The following is a 15,364-nucleotide window of genomic DNA, read 5'->3' as shown; positions in this document are numbered from 1 at the left end:
GTTAGGAAAAGTCAAGACTGGTAAATAATGCTCTGTACATCCCTTTCCACTGATGAATGGATAAAAACCAAATTGCTAGATAGAAGTAATTACAAGTCAAAGAGACTGTTTCTGGAGTTAGCAACAGCTATGAAACATTTCCCAAACCTCAACAAGTATGGCTGTGTCAAATTGACAAAACATTTGGGACATGATCATTTTAAGTTTTCAAATTAATACTTTAAAACTTCTCTTTATCCAAACAACAGATGACACAAAATTAGGAATTTAGTTCACTGTGTTGTCCATTACAATTTTAAACTGCTTCCACTATCAATTGTTGCTGACTATAAGCCAGCAAAATAAATCTCTTATTTTCTCTCTGTGGTGAATTAAATTACAAAAATAAAAGATAAGCAATTAGAAACCTAAACTTTTCAACATGTTTTATGCTCCAAGTAACTAAGAAGAAATAATGTCAAATAAATGTTAGTTGAAACTAGGGATTAGAAAGTACTATTACTGGCTATGAGAACAGTCTCCCAAAACATGATTATAAATAATTTTATTAAATTTGAAGCACTCTTAAGAGCAATATTTTCATGGAATACTCTTGAAAACTAAATTTACTTGTGTGATAATTTTTGTTTGCATCCAAAGTATCATGTGGTTTGTGCTGATAGTCTGCAATACTTGACATGCCAGTCAAGATGGAGCAAATGTGATCTTTGAGGTTTCACCTTCTTTTTGACCCTCCAAGTAGATTGTAGTAATGGAGGTTAAAATAGCAAAGTACTGCTGTACATTCCATGGTGAGATAATAGTAATAAATTGTCTCTGGAAGGGACTTTTGCAGCCTTCTTCCAAAAGCTGTGGCAAAAATTATTGCCATAGGCCAATATTAAGCCAAGAATACAAGATATATAAGCCAAGAATTTGCCATGTCTCTTAAGGCATCTATGGCACATTCAGAGAAAGTTTTTTCATAACTCTAATTCCACCATATATATATATGAACAATTTGTATAAGTTTAGTGACATGAAATGTTTCTAAATACCTAATATGTGATTCAAATTCAAATGAACATTACATTATATCTATTCCCTAATACATCTATAAGCAAGTTTCACTATTTACCTATAAAGTTTATTTTAAATACTTGCATTCCAATATTAAATTATGTTACCACTGTCCCAAAGCATGTAAAATTTTAAAATTAATTAAACCTTACAGTTAAATATTCATTAAGGATATTTAATAGATTAAAAAATAACCTACTTGGTTCTAGCCCATCAACTTTCACTTTGCTAACATCCACACGTGACTTAACAGGAACTTTTATAGGACTATTTGGTAACTCCTTTCCAGCAAACTGAACTGTTACCTGGCAGAAAATGAAGTTCCTACATTACTTTTCCATATCTAGTCCTTAGTTTAAATAAACTTTAAGTGCATTGCAAACTCGACAAATACTACCTATGGTATGTGTCAATATTCTGCACCAACAGAAAGATTAAATTGAAATGGCATAATTTTTGAAATTGCTATTAATAATGCAATACTGTCAAGGACTCACTTGCAGTAGAGCACTCCACACTATGCAACCCCATCTCCATTACTTAATCCAGCATATACACACACACACACACACACAGACATCCCCCCAATCTACCTACTAATAGTATTTTTGTCTGTAAATTGCATGTGTGCATGATGAACATCCGGGTTCCCAGAAGAAAAACCCTGTTATCTCTGTATAAGATTGGTTAATCCACCTTCAATTGAAAAAGCCAATATAAAAAAATTCCTCTCATGACAACAAGAATCAAACTTGGGTCTTTTCCAATCAAATAGTGCCACCATTGTTCTTCCAAATGAACTATAGAGATGCTTTTATCAGCACCACTGCCAGATATCCATTTAGTCAAAGGCATTCCTGTTTTATCACAATCCTCTTAAATTCATTTACTCTCTCTCTCTCAGAAACTTATTCCACATTCTCACAACCTTTTTTTTTTTTTCAAAAATCTTTTCTTTGTGGTTCAACAACTTTTCATTTTTGTTACTTCCAAAATAAGAAATTTTCAGTAAAAAAAGTTTTTTTTTTTTTGGAAAAACTATTTATTTCATTGCCTTGTTTATTCCATGAATGAGCTTTTCTGTCTTCAAATTGGTAACTTATGTTAAATAAAATAATTTTAACCATAGAATTTTTGCCTATGTGTTTTCAGGTATCAACAATACAATTGTAATTTGTACTGTAGATGTCTTAGATATGTTGGGCTCGAGATACTTGATAAGTTCATGTTCCTTATGACGGACAGATCTTCAAGATTTGTCAAGTTCAGATATGAGGGTGGTCTGAAAAGTTCTCGGCCTAACAGTAAAAAAACGAATTTATAATTTCAAAATTATTTTTATTTTTCAACATAATCTCCCTTAAGACTAATACATTTATTCCAGCGATGCTCCAGCACCATTATCCCGTCCCTGTAGTGGTTCTCAACAAGATCCGCAAAATACCTCTCTACATATGCAATCACCTCTTGATTCGAAGAAAAACGCTGACCAGCGAGGAAGAGTTTTAGTTTAGGAAGAGATAGAATTCAGAGGGAGCCAAATCTGCAGAATATGGTGGATTTTCCAACAATTCATAGTGCAGATCCCTTAATTTTCCCATTGCCAAAACATCTTTGTGGGCAGGTGCATTGTCCTGATGAAAGATAATTTTTTTCTTCTGCAAACTGGGTCTTTTCTCATGAATTTTTTTCGTCTAGTCTGGTTGAAAGATCAGAATAATATTCCCCGGTTATTGTTTTACCCTTTTCAAGATAATTAAAAAACAAAATTAGCATCCCAAAACACCGATGCCATGACCTTTCCTGCTGATGGAACCGAACTTTGTCTTCTCTGGCATTGTACAACTGGCTTATGTCCACTGTTTTGACTGCTGTTTGGATTCTGGTGTTTACTGGTAAATCCATCTCATCCATAGTAATAAATCGACACACAAAATTTTATTCTTGTTAAAACACTCCAAGCACTGTATAGAGATTTTCATGAGAGTGCGTTTTTGATCTGCTGTGTGGCACCCTTCTTGCGCAAAGCTTTTTCATTTGCAATTCTTCATGCAAAATATATTCTACACGTTCTTTTGAAATGCCTATGGTCTCAGCACTTTCATGCACTTTGACTTGCCGGTCATCCAATACCATATCGTGCACTTGATCAACAATTTCTAGTGTCGTTACACTTTTTGGACATCGACATCCTTCACATGGTTCATCTTCAAGGCTGGTACAGCCACATTTAAACTCGGCAGCCCATTTCTTAATTGTCAAAAACAAAGGAGAAGGGTGCCCATAAACTTTTATAAACTTCGATGAATTTCTTTTGCCATTAAATCTTCTTTTACAAAGAATGTTATAACCATACGATACTCAATTTTATCCATTTCAAGGGATACAGACAACATGTTTGCTTCAGACAGCTGTATAAAACAAACTAATTGATGGAATGACTTGCAATTTCACATGGATGCTTATGACAGCTGTACTAACTTAGAGAAAAAAAATCTTGCCGATAGCGTTCCTATCTATGGTCAAAGCTGAGAACTTTTCAGACCACCCTCGTATTCCATACTGCAAAAATTTTAGAGCCTCTCAACATATTGTAGCATTTGTCCTGTTAGAAAAATCTCCACCTTTCTCTCTTCACCAAAAGACAAGCCTCTTTCACTTAATTTTCCACTATATCAGATCCCTTGCACTTGTGACCTATCTTATTTTAAACAATCTGGAAGAACACCTTCACTGATGTCAATAAGTCTGCTTCATCTTCCATTTTTTAGATATCTTCCATGTTTGCATGTAAACAGCTACTAATTCAATACCATTTCATATGGCCAACAATACTGTAATACCCCACTTTACAATGCTTTGCTTGATCAATGTCCATTTATAAGATGCTGAATGCAGCATCTTATAAATGGACATTGATCAAAATCGAAAAGCATTATATGAGTGAACACAGTGTCATATAAAGGAGCATTAGTTAAAATTGAAGAGCATCATATTAGTACTCACTCATATGATGCTTTTAGATTTTGATCAATGTCCATTTATAAGATGCTGCATTCACTCATACAATGGTTTTAGAGTCATGATGCTCCTGTGAATCAACCAACACAGTTTTCACGAACTGTTTGTTTACAATGTCATTTCTCACTACATCTAAGTGTTAGTATTTCACTGTGAACTATAAACTGTTTATAACTATTATTTTATCGCTGTTAATAATGGAAGACAAAATTCAAAGCAAGGGTGCTGTTGCTTCCAGTGAAAAGAAGAAGACACAAACCTACTAAACTAGATATTAAGATTAAAATGATTAAATTTAGTGATGATGGTGTATCGAACTCTGAGATGGATTGCAGGCTACATTTACCTTACAGCACTACTGTTGTAGTGCCAATTTATTGAAAACAAAAATAAAGTGAAAAGTGATACACTAGGTAATATTATAGTTATCTGAAAATGTGACAATCTCATTGCTAAAATGGGAAAAAACTTTTAATAATGTAGACTGATAACCAAACTGGTTGGTATGCTAAGCAATTCAGAATACCTTTTTTTCATTTGCAAAAATTATTCTAAATTTTGTTTGTATATTTATTTTAAGCAATCATTTATGCACATATATAACTGCTTAAAAGCATTATTAAACCATTACATACATCTACAAGTGAAAAGGGCAGCAATTCATTATAATGACAATGGTCTGGAATCCAACATGCTGTATGGCCAGAGTATGCCTGTATATAAGTCATTTCAGAAACTCTCACAATTCCATAAATGAGAGAAAAGAAACAGTGGTTTTGTCTATGGATTAATATAATTTCTCTTCTGATAAGTAAGGCGCCTCCGTAGCTCAGTCAGTATAGACTAAGCCCTTTGGTGAGAAAGACCTGGGTTCGATTCCCGTCAGTGATGTGAGGAACCTTTATCTGGTCTCTTTCAACTGAAGGTGAGTTAGCCGGTCTCATGCAAAGATAAGGGTTTTTTCACCCGGAAACTCTGGTTTTTCATCCCCAAGAACAGGCAAACCGGCCCCGTGAACTCACATCGATTACAGTCATGAATACGTCCCAGCCATATGATGGTCCTGAGCCCGGATAAAATTAGGGGGGGGGTTAGGGAAATCAATGGTGAACTACACTGTAAAAATCTCACCAGGAATACTTTGTGGACAATGCCTACAAAGTCACTTACAGTTGGAAGCGACTGAAAGGGAAAATCAGATCAGATTTGATAAGTAAAGATGAAAAAAAAATTTTATGGTAATCTTATTATGCGAAAGGTTATTATCATCATCATGCGTATCAAGGATTAAGGCCTTACGTGGCCTGTTCTGGCCTTAGAAGTCATCATTAAATCGTTTAAGAGGACGTCCTGGTTTTCTTTTTTCTAATGGCTTGTACTTTGAGGCTTGTTTTGGTAATCTTTCTGTTTTCATTCTTTGAACGTATTCCATCCCTTTATGTTTATATTTTTTAATTTTTTCTATTACTGGTTCTTGGTTTAATTGTTTCATAATTTCTTTGTTTCTTTTGTGATCAAATAGGGTATACTTTGCAGTTTTTCTCATAAACTTCATTTCTGCTGTTATTAATCTTTGTTTGTCTTTTGGTTTTATTATCCAGATTTTGCTTCCATACATTAAGACTGGTAGGGCTAATGTATTGTATACTTTCAGTCTGGTTTGTTTTTAAACTAGGTTTGGTTTAAATATAGAGTTAATTACACCTGTTATTTTTAAATATTTTGCAATTTTTACATTTATATCTTTTTCATATGTGATCATACATCCTAGGTAGTTAAATGAATTCACCTGTTCTAAGATCTTGTTATCTATTACTATTTTAGTTCTTGCTGGATCCTGTCCTTTAAAGGCCATAGTTTTTGATTTTTCCATTAATATTATCATACCATAATCTTTGGCTATCCCATTTAGATCTAAAATAGCTTTCTGTAAGTTATCTTCAGAATTTGTAATTATTATTTGGTCGTCGGCAAAAAGGAGAGTGTTTAAGTTCACTGTAGGAGAAAGTTTAATACCTTGATGTAAATTTTTATTCCATTTTATTATTATTTCATTTAAGTAAATATTAAAAAGAGTTGCTGAGAGGGGACATCCCTGTTGGACCCTTTGGTTATCTCTCTCATATATGATAGCACGTGATTTAATCTTATTTGTATTTAATTATTTTCATATATACTTGTGATAGCTTTTAGGATATTATTTGGTATTTGTCTTTCTTTTAATATGTTAAATAATATGTTTGCGAAAGGTTGTTCAACCTATAAATACATCGGTACCATGGATAGACAGAAAAACGAGGAGAAAAAAAATTATAAGTTTGGAACAGAATTGTGAAGGAATCTTGAATGTGCTTCACGTGTTTTAACTGATTTACTAGACATGTAATGGATTTATTTAAGAGTATAATATCATCTGTATAAAATAACGAGCTGCGATTCTCCAATTTTGATATCAGGTTGCAATTTCCTTCATAATGTGACATATACAGTTAACAGTGGAGATAACGTGCACCCTTGTTGTGACAGTTAATTTAATATCAAACCATCTTCCTGTACCTCTTTAATTCAAACTGCTCATTTCTAACTCAAATATAGACTATATATTGCTCAATATAATGTCCTGTTTACATCACATTAACTGTAGCATTTTGAACAGCTTCTCTCATCACATGATTTTTTAGGATCTATAAAACTTAAATAGTGGCGCTAGTGTCGCCGTAGCACATGGCGGTGAATTTTAGCTGTGCTGAAAAAAGAGAGTTTTTAATTATCGAATAGTCCGTTTTTTTTTACGTTTTTGAGTGCTAAATTGTTTCTTTGGAATATGAGTGTACTACAGTGGTTGTTTTTTGAAGTTAGTGCTGTCGCGATATTGTGTATTTTGTTTACCGAGAAGACAGGGCAGATGCATAACGGTGGAAGACAAGACGAAGCTAAATTTTCATTACTGTATTTAGTTTTATTTCATTTTATTTAGCATACTTAAATGTTTTGTTTTGCTTGTAATTGTTTACTTATTTAGTGTTTATTTATTTTTGATTTTGAATAATTAACGATTACGCTAGTAATCCCTCGGCAGTAACGAATTATGGTGGATTCAGCTGCGGTCACAAATGGCGTGTCGCCAAGTCCTCCGCCATTTGGGCACTCTATTTTAAGCAATATAATAAGGGAGTTTGTGGCATGCAGTATTTGCGGCATGTATGCGTCTCGGGAATTGGATGTCTGGCTTGTGAGAGAAGATAGGGTGCGTGTGTGTTTAAAGTGCAGGCAGTGGGAGGAAATAAATGCAGCAGATCTCAATAACTGACCTTGTTTCTCCAGGAATGGGAAATGAATACAGGAAGACGAGTAGTGTGATAGGAGAGAATGAAGAAAAAAATGTGAATGAGAAAATAATAGTTGGTAGTGTAGAAGGCGCGAGTGACTGAAAGTTTAGATGGTTTTGTTTGGGAGAGTGAATTTCGATTTAGAGTGATTGACCTGCAGAGGGAGATAGAGGAGCTGAAAGAGGAGGTGGAATGTCTTGGGAGAAGTACAATAAGTAAAGATGAGATTAGAAGAATGGAAGAGATAAATGCAAGGCAAATCACAGTAGAGAAGAGAGAGAGTTTTGGGAATGATAGGAGAGGAGAGAAATTTGTGAATGATAAAAGAGGAGAGAATGGAAACAGTAGGAGAGACGGAATGAGAGAGAGGTATGGCAGTGCTAGAAGAAGAGAGAATGGAATGAGAGAGGGGGTATGGGAGTGGCAGAGGAGGAGAAAATGGAAACAGTAGGAGAGACGGAATGAGAGAGAGATATGGCAGTGCTAGAAGAGGAGAGAATGGAATGAGAGAGAGGTATGGGAGTGCTAGAAGAGGAGAAAATGAAAACAGTAGGAGAGAGGGAATGAGAGAGAGGTATGGGAATGAAAGAAGAGGAGAAAATGGAAACAATAGGAGAGAGAGAATGGTAAGAGGTATGATGTATGGGGACTCAATGATCCGTAGTGTTCAAGATAGGATGCGTGAGGAGTGTTTGCCAGGAGGAACAATAGAAAGGGTGGCTTTGGCAGTTAAGAGAGGTGAAAGGGTGGATGAGATGATTGTGATGGCAGGAACAAATGACTTGAGTGGTGGTGTAAATAGGGCAGTGAGAGATATGAGATTCTTGCTTGAGGTGGTACGAAAGAAGACACAGAGAGGAAAGACAGTGTGTGTGTGTGTGTGTGTGTGTGTGTGTGTGTGTGTGTGTGTGTGTGTGTGTGTGTGTGTGTGTGTGTGTTGCCTAGGTATGATAATGACGAACTGAGCAGAAGAGCGGTAATATTGAATGACATAATAGCTAGAATGTGTGATAAGAGAGGACTGGAATATGTGGATGCTTGGAGTGCATTTGAGGACAGAGAGGAATTGTATGCAAGAGACCACTTACATTTGAATGAGGAAGGACATAGACATCTGGAGAGATTGCTGTCCTGAAAAAGTCAGTGTGTCTTAGGGAGGATGGTAGCAGGGGTGGCCTCTTGTGGGAATGGGTACTTGGGAGAAGGGGGACGACATCAGGTAACACTGAGCTCAGTGGAGTCTAGAGGGGATAATGCTGGGTATAGAAACAACAGCATTTATATGCTATATACTAATGCCAGGAGTATCCGGAATCAGGGAGAGGAATTGGTGGGGCAGATAGCATCAGCCGGGCCAAAGATTATTGGGATCACTGAGACGTGGTTGACAGAAGAGGATATAATAACAGCAATAGAAGTCGCTGGGTGCAGCACTTTTCGGCAGGAAAGGAAGGGAAAGCGTGGTGGTGGAGTACTGTTTATGATAAGTGACGACCTATGTCCTCTAAGAGTGGAGACTTTGGAAGGCAGTGACACTAATGATTTTGAAAGCATATGGTGTGAGGTAGAGGTGGGCAAGACAGGATATTTAGTGGGGGTGTTGCTACAGACACAGGAGTACAGAGGGCGGGGACCAGGAAATGTTTAGACAGTTGAGTTTGGCAAGTGCAAGAAGAATGATTTTTATAGGAGATTTTAACTACAGTAGTATAAACTGGGGAGAGGAAGATGCATGTAGCAATAAGGGAATGAAATTTCTAGAATTCTTGAGGGACAAATGTCTTAGGCAACATGTAATAGAGGGAACAAGAGGTTCAAGAGTTTTGGATTTCGTTATGCATCGGAAGAGTTGATAATAACTGAGATTACATCTCTCCCACCAGTTGGAGAGAGTGACCATATGGTTTTGACTTGGAAAATGAATAGACATGCAGGAGTATCAAAGAGGCGGGAACTTATGTGGAATTATAAGGCAGGTGATTATAATAGTCTAAGACGTCAACTTGGAGAAGTTTCATGGAAGGAGGAATTGGAAGGCCGGGATATCATTAGTGCATTGGAAATTATGAAAGAATATTTGTTAGCAGCAATGGTAAGTTTTATACTACAAGTGAACAAGAGGACACAATTTGGAGTAAAGTGGATGACAAACAATATTAAACAGAAATTGCATGCGAAAAAGAGGCTGTGGAAGAGATATAAGGAGACAGGAGAAGAGAAGATGCATGATGAGTATAAGACACAGGCCAAAAGAGTGACTATTATGGCAAGGAAGACGAAACTGGAATATGAGAGGAGATTAGCCCTAAGATCCAAAGAAAATCCTAGGGAATTTTTTTTAGATATGTGGCCAGTAGGAGTAGAAATGACTGTGGAAAAATGATATTCTGGGATAAAAATGGGAAAAGAGTGACTGATGCAGAGGACATAGTAGAATTGTTCAATGAACACTATTGGAGTATTTCATCCTGGAGGAGTCAGTTTTAATGCTAGAGGGATAGGGAAGGTTCAAGGTTAAGAGGTATAGGAGGAGGAGGTGTGTTTCAAATACTGAGTACTCTGGATGTCAGTAAAGCTGTGGGACTGGATGGTATTTCACCACGAGTTTTGAGAGAATGTGCTAGGGAACTGACAGTGCCTTTGACCTGGCTTTTCAATGAAAGTCTCGCTACTGGAAAAGTGCCCATGGAATGAAAGGAAGGTAAGATAGTGCCATTGCATAAGGGTGGTAGCAGACTGGAAGTGTATAATTATAGACCAGTTTGTGTGTCATCAGTAGTTAGTAAGATCTTGGAGAAAGTAGTGAAGGACCGTATACAGCATTGGGCAAATGAGAGTAATGTTATCTGTGAGAATTAACATGGATTTGTGAAGGGGCGCCCTTCTTTTAGCAATATGATAACCTTTTATGATAAAGTAACAAGAGCATTAGATGAGGGAAAGGCATATACTGCCATTTTCTTAGACTTAGCAAAGGCATTTGACATGGTGCCACATGATAAGCTGATATTTAAGTTGCAGCACATGGGTGTGGATGTCAGATTGGTCAACTGGATTCAGGATTGTCTGTCCGATAGGTATCAGAGAGTTGTGTATGGTGGGGCAGTTTCAAGGAAGCAGAGGGTTACAAGTGGGGTCCCACAGGGCTCAGTACTGGGACCTATATTGTTTAACCTTTATAGCAATGACATTGTCAGTGGATTGCAGGGGGATATTCAGTTGTTTGCAGATGATGCAAAGCTGGGAAGGATTATTAGTAATAGTGCAGATGTGGTAGCCCTGCAAGAGGATTTGAATAAACTAGATAGATGGGCAAATGAATAGCGGTGTCTGTTTAATGCAGCAAAATGTAAGGTCTTGAGGTTTGGGAAACATCGATGGTACACTGCATACTCTATGGGAGGAGTTATACTGGAGGAAGCAGGGGAGACAAGAGATCTGGGATTGATGATTGATAGAAAACTGAAATTTAGGGGACATATTGCAAAGGTGGTGAAGGTAACACAGAGGATTGCTGCAATAATGAGAAGGACACTGACCTACAGAGATAAAACAGTTATCATTCCATTGTATAAGACCCTGATCAGACCACACATAGACTATTGTTCTCAGATTTGGTCCCCAGGATTTGAAGGGGATAATTTAACTGTGGAAAGGGTACAAAGGCAGATAACAAAGATGGTTTCAGGACTGTACAATGATAGTTATGAGGATCGGCTGAGGGAATGTGGACTGCAGAGTTTGGTGGATAGAAGAAGGAGAGGTGATATGATTGAGACTTTTAAACTGTTGAGAGGTGGTTGACACTGGGGAATGTTTTGCATGGTTGAACAGTGGGAAGGAGTGATGAAAAGAGGCCATCCCTGGAAGTTACAAAAGGAAACTGTGAACAAGAGGGTGAGGAGTGGTTTCTTTGCATGGAGGGTGGTTGAACCATGGAATGCATTGCCTGATGGAGTGGTGAGAGTGAGAACGGTCAATGAGTTCAAGGAGTGGTATGATAGACTTTGTGTTTCTTAGGGGGGGGGGGGGGGGGGGCTCCCCTTGATGAGTCTTGATAGACTGTTTCTTAGGAAGGTCCTCCCACGATGAGTCATTTGACTCCATGGAGGCCTGAATAATAATAATAATAAATCCAGATACTATATTTAAGTGTTTCATTTTTTTATTTTTAGTTTATAAAATTGCCCAATTGAAATCAAATTTGTAAGGATTGAACAAATTCTTATAAAGAATCCAAATACAAAATTTCGTTAAATCTATTCAGCTAATGCAAAAATGTTATAAAAATTTTATATCATTTAGCAAAAAAAGAAAAATTCAAAGTGAAATTAAAATGAACCAACAGAAGTTCCATCCAATAAATTCCATCCAGCTTGAGCAAAATTACTGTGGTATATAATTGAAACATGTTTTGCTCCTTTGTATCCCTTCAAGCAGTACAAATGAAACAAAAATTGGAATGGCCTGATAAATTTATGTCGGATTACAAAATATAAATATCTAAATTAAATCTATCCAGTGAGAACCACAGAATAATATGCATATGGAGGGACTAAACAAATATTAAGGTGCAAGGTTTTCTTACACATTTCAGAAAACACATTAATTGCTATTATAAGACTTGTATGTATTCTCTGCATGTGAATTTTGTGCATATTTTTATATTAAAATGTTAGTATGATTACTTTATGTTCTGAGAAGAAATCCAACAAATACTTGGCATTATTATTATTTTCTTCAAATTTTCCCAAAACATTTCCATATATCTGAAATTTATTTTCTACTCTGCTTAGGTTTCCAGCAGAATGAGGTTTCATTTTTTTTTTTAATACCAGCTGCTCTCTCACTCTAAAAATTCCTGTACTTCTTTATGCAAACCTTCAGAGGGACCTGTGGCACAAATCAGTCTCGATGTACAACTTGTCAATTTTAAATTTGCTCAAATTTTAATTGAAAGCATCTCCTGTTCATATTTAGTGTAGGGTATAATTTTTTCTTTCTTTTTCTGATCATTGACATTTAAATATATCAAATTATTTAGAAGAATCTAATAAGACTGTCATCTTAGTCTCAGTAATATTAAATATGTCTAAATGGCATTTCTTTAATTCCTCCTTTTCAATTTATGTTTTATACAATCATGGTATATATCTAACTATCATTAATCCTGTTAAGGTTATTTTAATAGCTGACTTTTCACTTTTCTACCTGCTTCCCTGGCTTATTCAGTTCCAAGGTTGAATAACTCTTTTGCTATCAAAGTAACACCCATGGGAATGTAATGATTAGATGCTGGGTCAGAAGCCCAGTCAATTCTCTGCATTGCTTATAGGCTGAGAAAAGGTACACTCTACTCCTAGTTATCTAGTTTGAACCTTAAACCTTAGTGATGCCTTGTTTACAAGTTTTAAGTCTTGGTAACAGCAGGATCCCAAGAAAGTGGAAAGACAGCAAGATAGTTCAGTTACATAAAGTATCAAAAAATATTGAAGTAGCAAATTGTGGACTGATCAGTGCCTCTGAATTGATGGTTAAGGCACTAGAGAAGTTGGTTAATGCTTGAAATTAGGAATAGGCAGATAGGAATATTGCATAGGGAAAGAGAAAAACAGTATCTTATTGTAGTAATTTATTCACAATGATAATACAGTGGCAGTTGAGATAGAGAAGGAGAATTAATTAATATTTCTCTAATATCTAGACAGGATATTGCTAGACATCAAAAGCATTTGACAGAATAAAATATATAAGGATATTACAGAAATTGGAGTATGTGAAAACGAATGGATATTAAGCAGATAACAGGACAGATATCCAGCTCAGCATGAAGGAGGACATGGTCACTAAATGAGTTTATGGACCCATTAGCTCTGTGGAGATGCATATACAGTAATAATGCATTTACTGCAGATGATCGTGATGCTTTATAATAGGTAATTACTTTATCTTCAAGTTATTAAATGAAAGATTATTATTACGGGCAACTCCAAGGAGTTCTCAGACTCATCAAGGGAGGCCCTAAACATCATATCAAGAACTATTCAGCATTCGCACAGTATCTATCATACTTTGCTTTGAACTCATTCACAGTCATGGCACCCACAACACTCTAGCAGCTTATTCCACTCATTCACCACTCTCCAAGTAAAAAACTAGTTCTAACACCCTTGCTAACTACATGCTTGCTCAGTTTCCATGGATGGCCCTAATTCTCCTAACACCAGACCTATTCTGAAAAATTTCCTCTGAATTAATCTTGTATAACCCCCTCAGTAATTTGAATGTCTCAATCATATCACCCCTTTTTCACCTATCAACCAATTTCTGTAATCAACAGATCTTCAACCTATTCTCGTAAGGTTTATTCCACAGACCAGCTATCATCGCGGTCACTCACCTCTGGATCCTCTCTACCTCCTCTCCATCAAAAAGAAACCCTGGTGCCCAAATCTGGGCACAGTAGTCAAGATGGCTCTTATCAAGGCTTGATAAAGAGGAACAATAATCTGCTTGTCTCTGCTCGTCAAAGTATTCTTCAGTAACCAAGTGATCTGATGAGCTGATTTAGCCACTTTTGCTATGTGCCCCCTAAACTTCAACTCCCTATCTACCAACACTCCCAAATCTCTGGCTTTGTCAATTTCCTGGAGTACAGTTCCACCAATGGGGTATACTGCTGCTAAACTTTTTACCCCAAAATGCATAACCTTACACTTTGCTACATTCAACTGACATCCATTCTCCTTAGCCTATTCTACCAATCTATCCAAATCATCCTGCAAAATTCTGACATCATGTGTGTTCACTATTGCTCTACCCAACTTTGCATCATCAGCAAATAAATGAACAGTTCCTCGAAGATCCTTTCCAATATCATTAATGAACAAATTAAATAGCAGTGGTCCACCTACAGCACATCACTAGTCACGGGCTTCTTTTGGACTCTATTCCTGAATAAACTACTCTCTGATATCCCTCCATCAACCACCCTCCTATCCATCTCACCAACCTTATATATCCATCCCTAATAGGCTGCAGTTTACTGATTAGAATTCCTTGTGGTATCCTGTCAAAAGTCTTAGCAAAGTCCAGCAGTATCACTGTAAACCCATTACCCTTATCCAGTTCAGCCATCACTGTATTATTAAACGTGAGCAAGATACTGAGGAATGATCTACCCTTCACAAAACTATGCTGCCACCCATACAGTATCCCGAAGGAGGCCCTAAACATCATGTCAAGAACTACTGTCACCACCATCATGTCAAGATTGTAGTAATAGTCTCCATTTTTTTTTTCATAACAAAATGGGATGTACTACAATAAAAACAAGTAAGAATCACCGAGCTGTAAGCTAGAATCATTGTAAACTTCCTACTGAAAAAGAATTAAATGATGAATGTTCATTTGCTAGCAAAAATATTGAGCATTATTACATACAAATAATTAAAAATAATCTCTCCACAGGCTTCAAAAATTGCCCATAAATAATGATTACACAGCCTTTATTTTTCTTAATGATTTGAAAAAACATAAAAAAAAAAGTACCTTATGGGTCCCAGCAGAAAGAGCAACATAGTCAACAGCATATGTACCATCTTCATTATCTTGAACACGTACTGGAACTAATGCACCTTTTTCATCTATTATCTTTACTTGGACATCACCTATTTTCAGAATTTATTGGTCACTTCAGGAATTAAAACACTCATGCATTACTAAAATACATACAATTTTGTAATAATCACCATCCTTCTTAAGTCTAGGCATTACTGAATCAAGTTAACATCAAAAAACAAAAATGTGCTCTTCCATTTATTCATAAAATTTTCATCACCTAGTGTAATAAAACTAACTAACCTATTGGTGGAGTCTGAATTGGCTTAAACATTGATTATATTTGGTGTTTAAAACAGGACTGCTGAGCTCATTTAACCTTAAGTCTTTCTATG

The 15,364-nt window shown here is 36.3% G+C and overlaps 1 protein-coding gene across 2 annotated transcripts in view; it reads right to left on the bottom strand.

The window, feature by feature from the left end:
• The window catches only part of LOC150095403 (filamin-A-like), a 640,838-nt gene that overhangs the window by 296,694 nt on the left and 328,780 nt on the right, over positions 1–15,364 (bottom strand). For both annotated transcript variants that reach the window (XM_090410722.1, XM_090410723.1), the window contains exons 14-15: positions 14,961–15,079; positions 1,259–1,364 (exon numbers count right to left, since the gene is read on the bottom strand). In XM_090410722.1, coding sequence (XP_090266848.1) covers positions 1,259–1,364; positions 14,961–15,079 — 225 coding nt within the window. The remainder of the gene's footprint in view (positions 1–1,258; positions 1,365–14,960; positions 15,080–15,364) is intronic.

This window comes from Typopeltis vanoorti, chromosome 20 (genome assembly GCF_054136105.1).
Source record: "Typopeltis vanoorti isolate ZY-2024b chromosome 20, IOZ_Tvanoo_1.0, whole genome shotgun sequence".
NCBI lineage: Eukaryota > Metazoa > Arthropoda > Arachnida > Uropygi > Thelyphonidae > Typopeltis > Typopeltis vanoorti.
The sequence above is the reverse complement of the archived record's forward strand: the minus strand, read 5'-3'. Positions and strand labels throughout refer to the sequence as shown.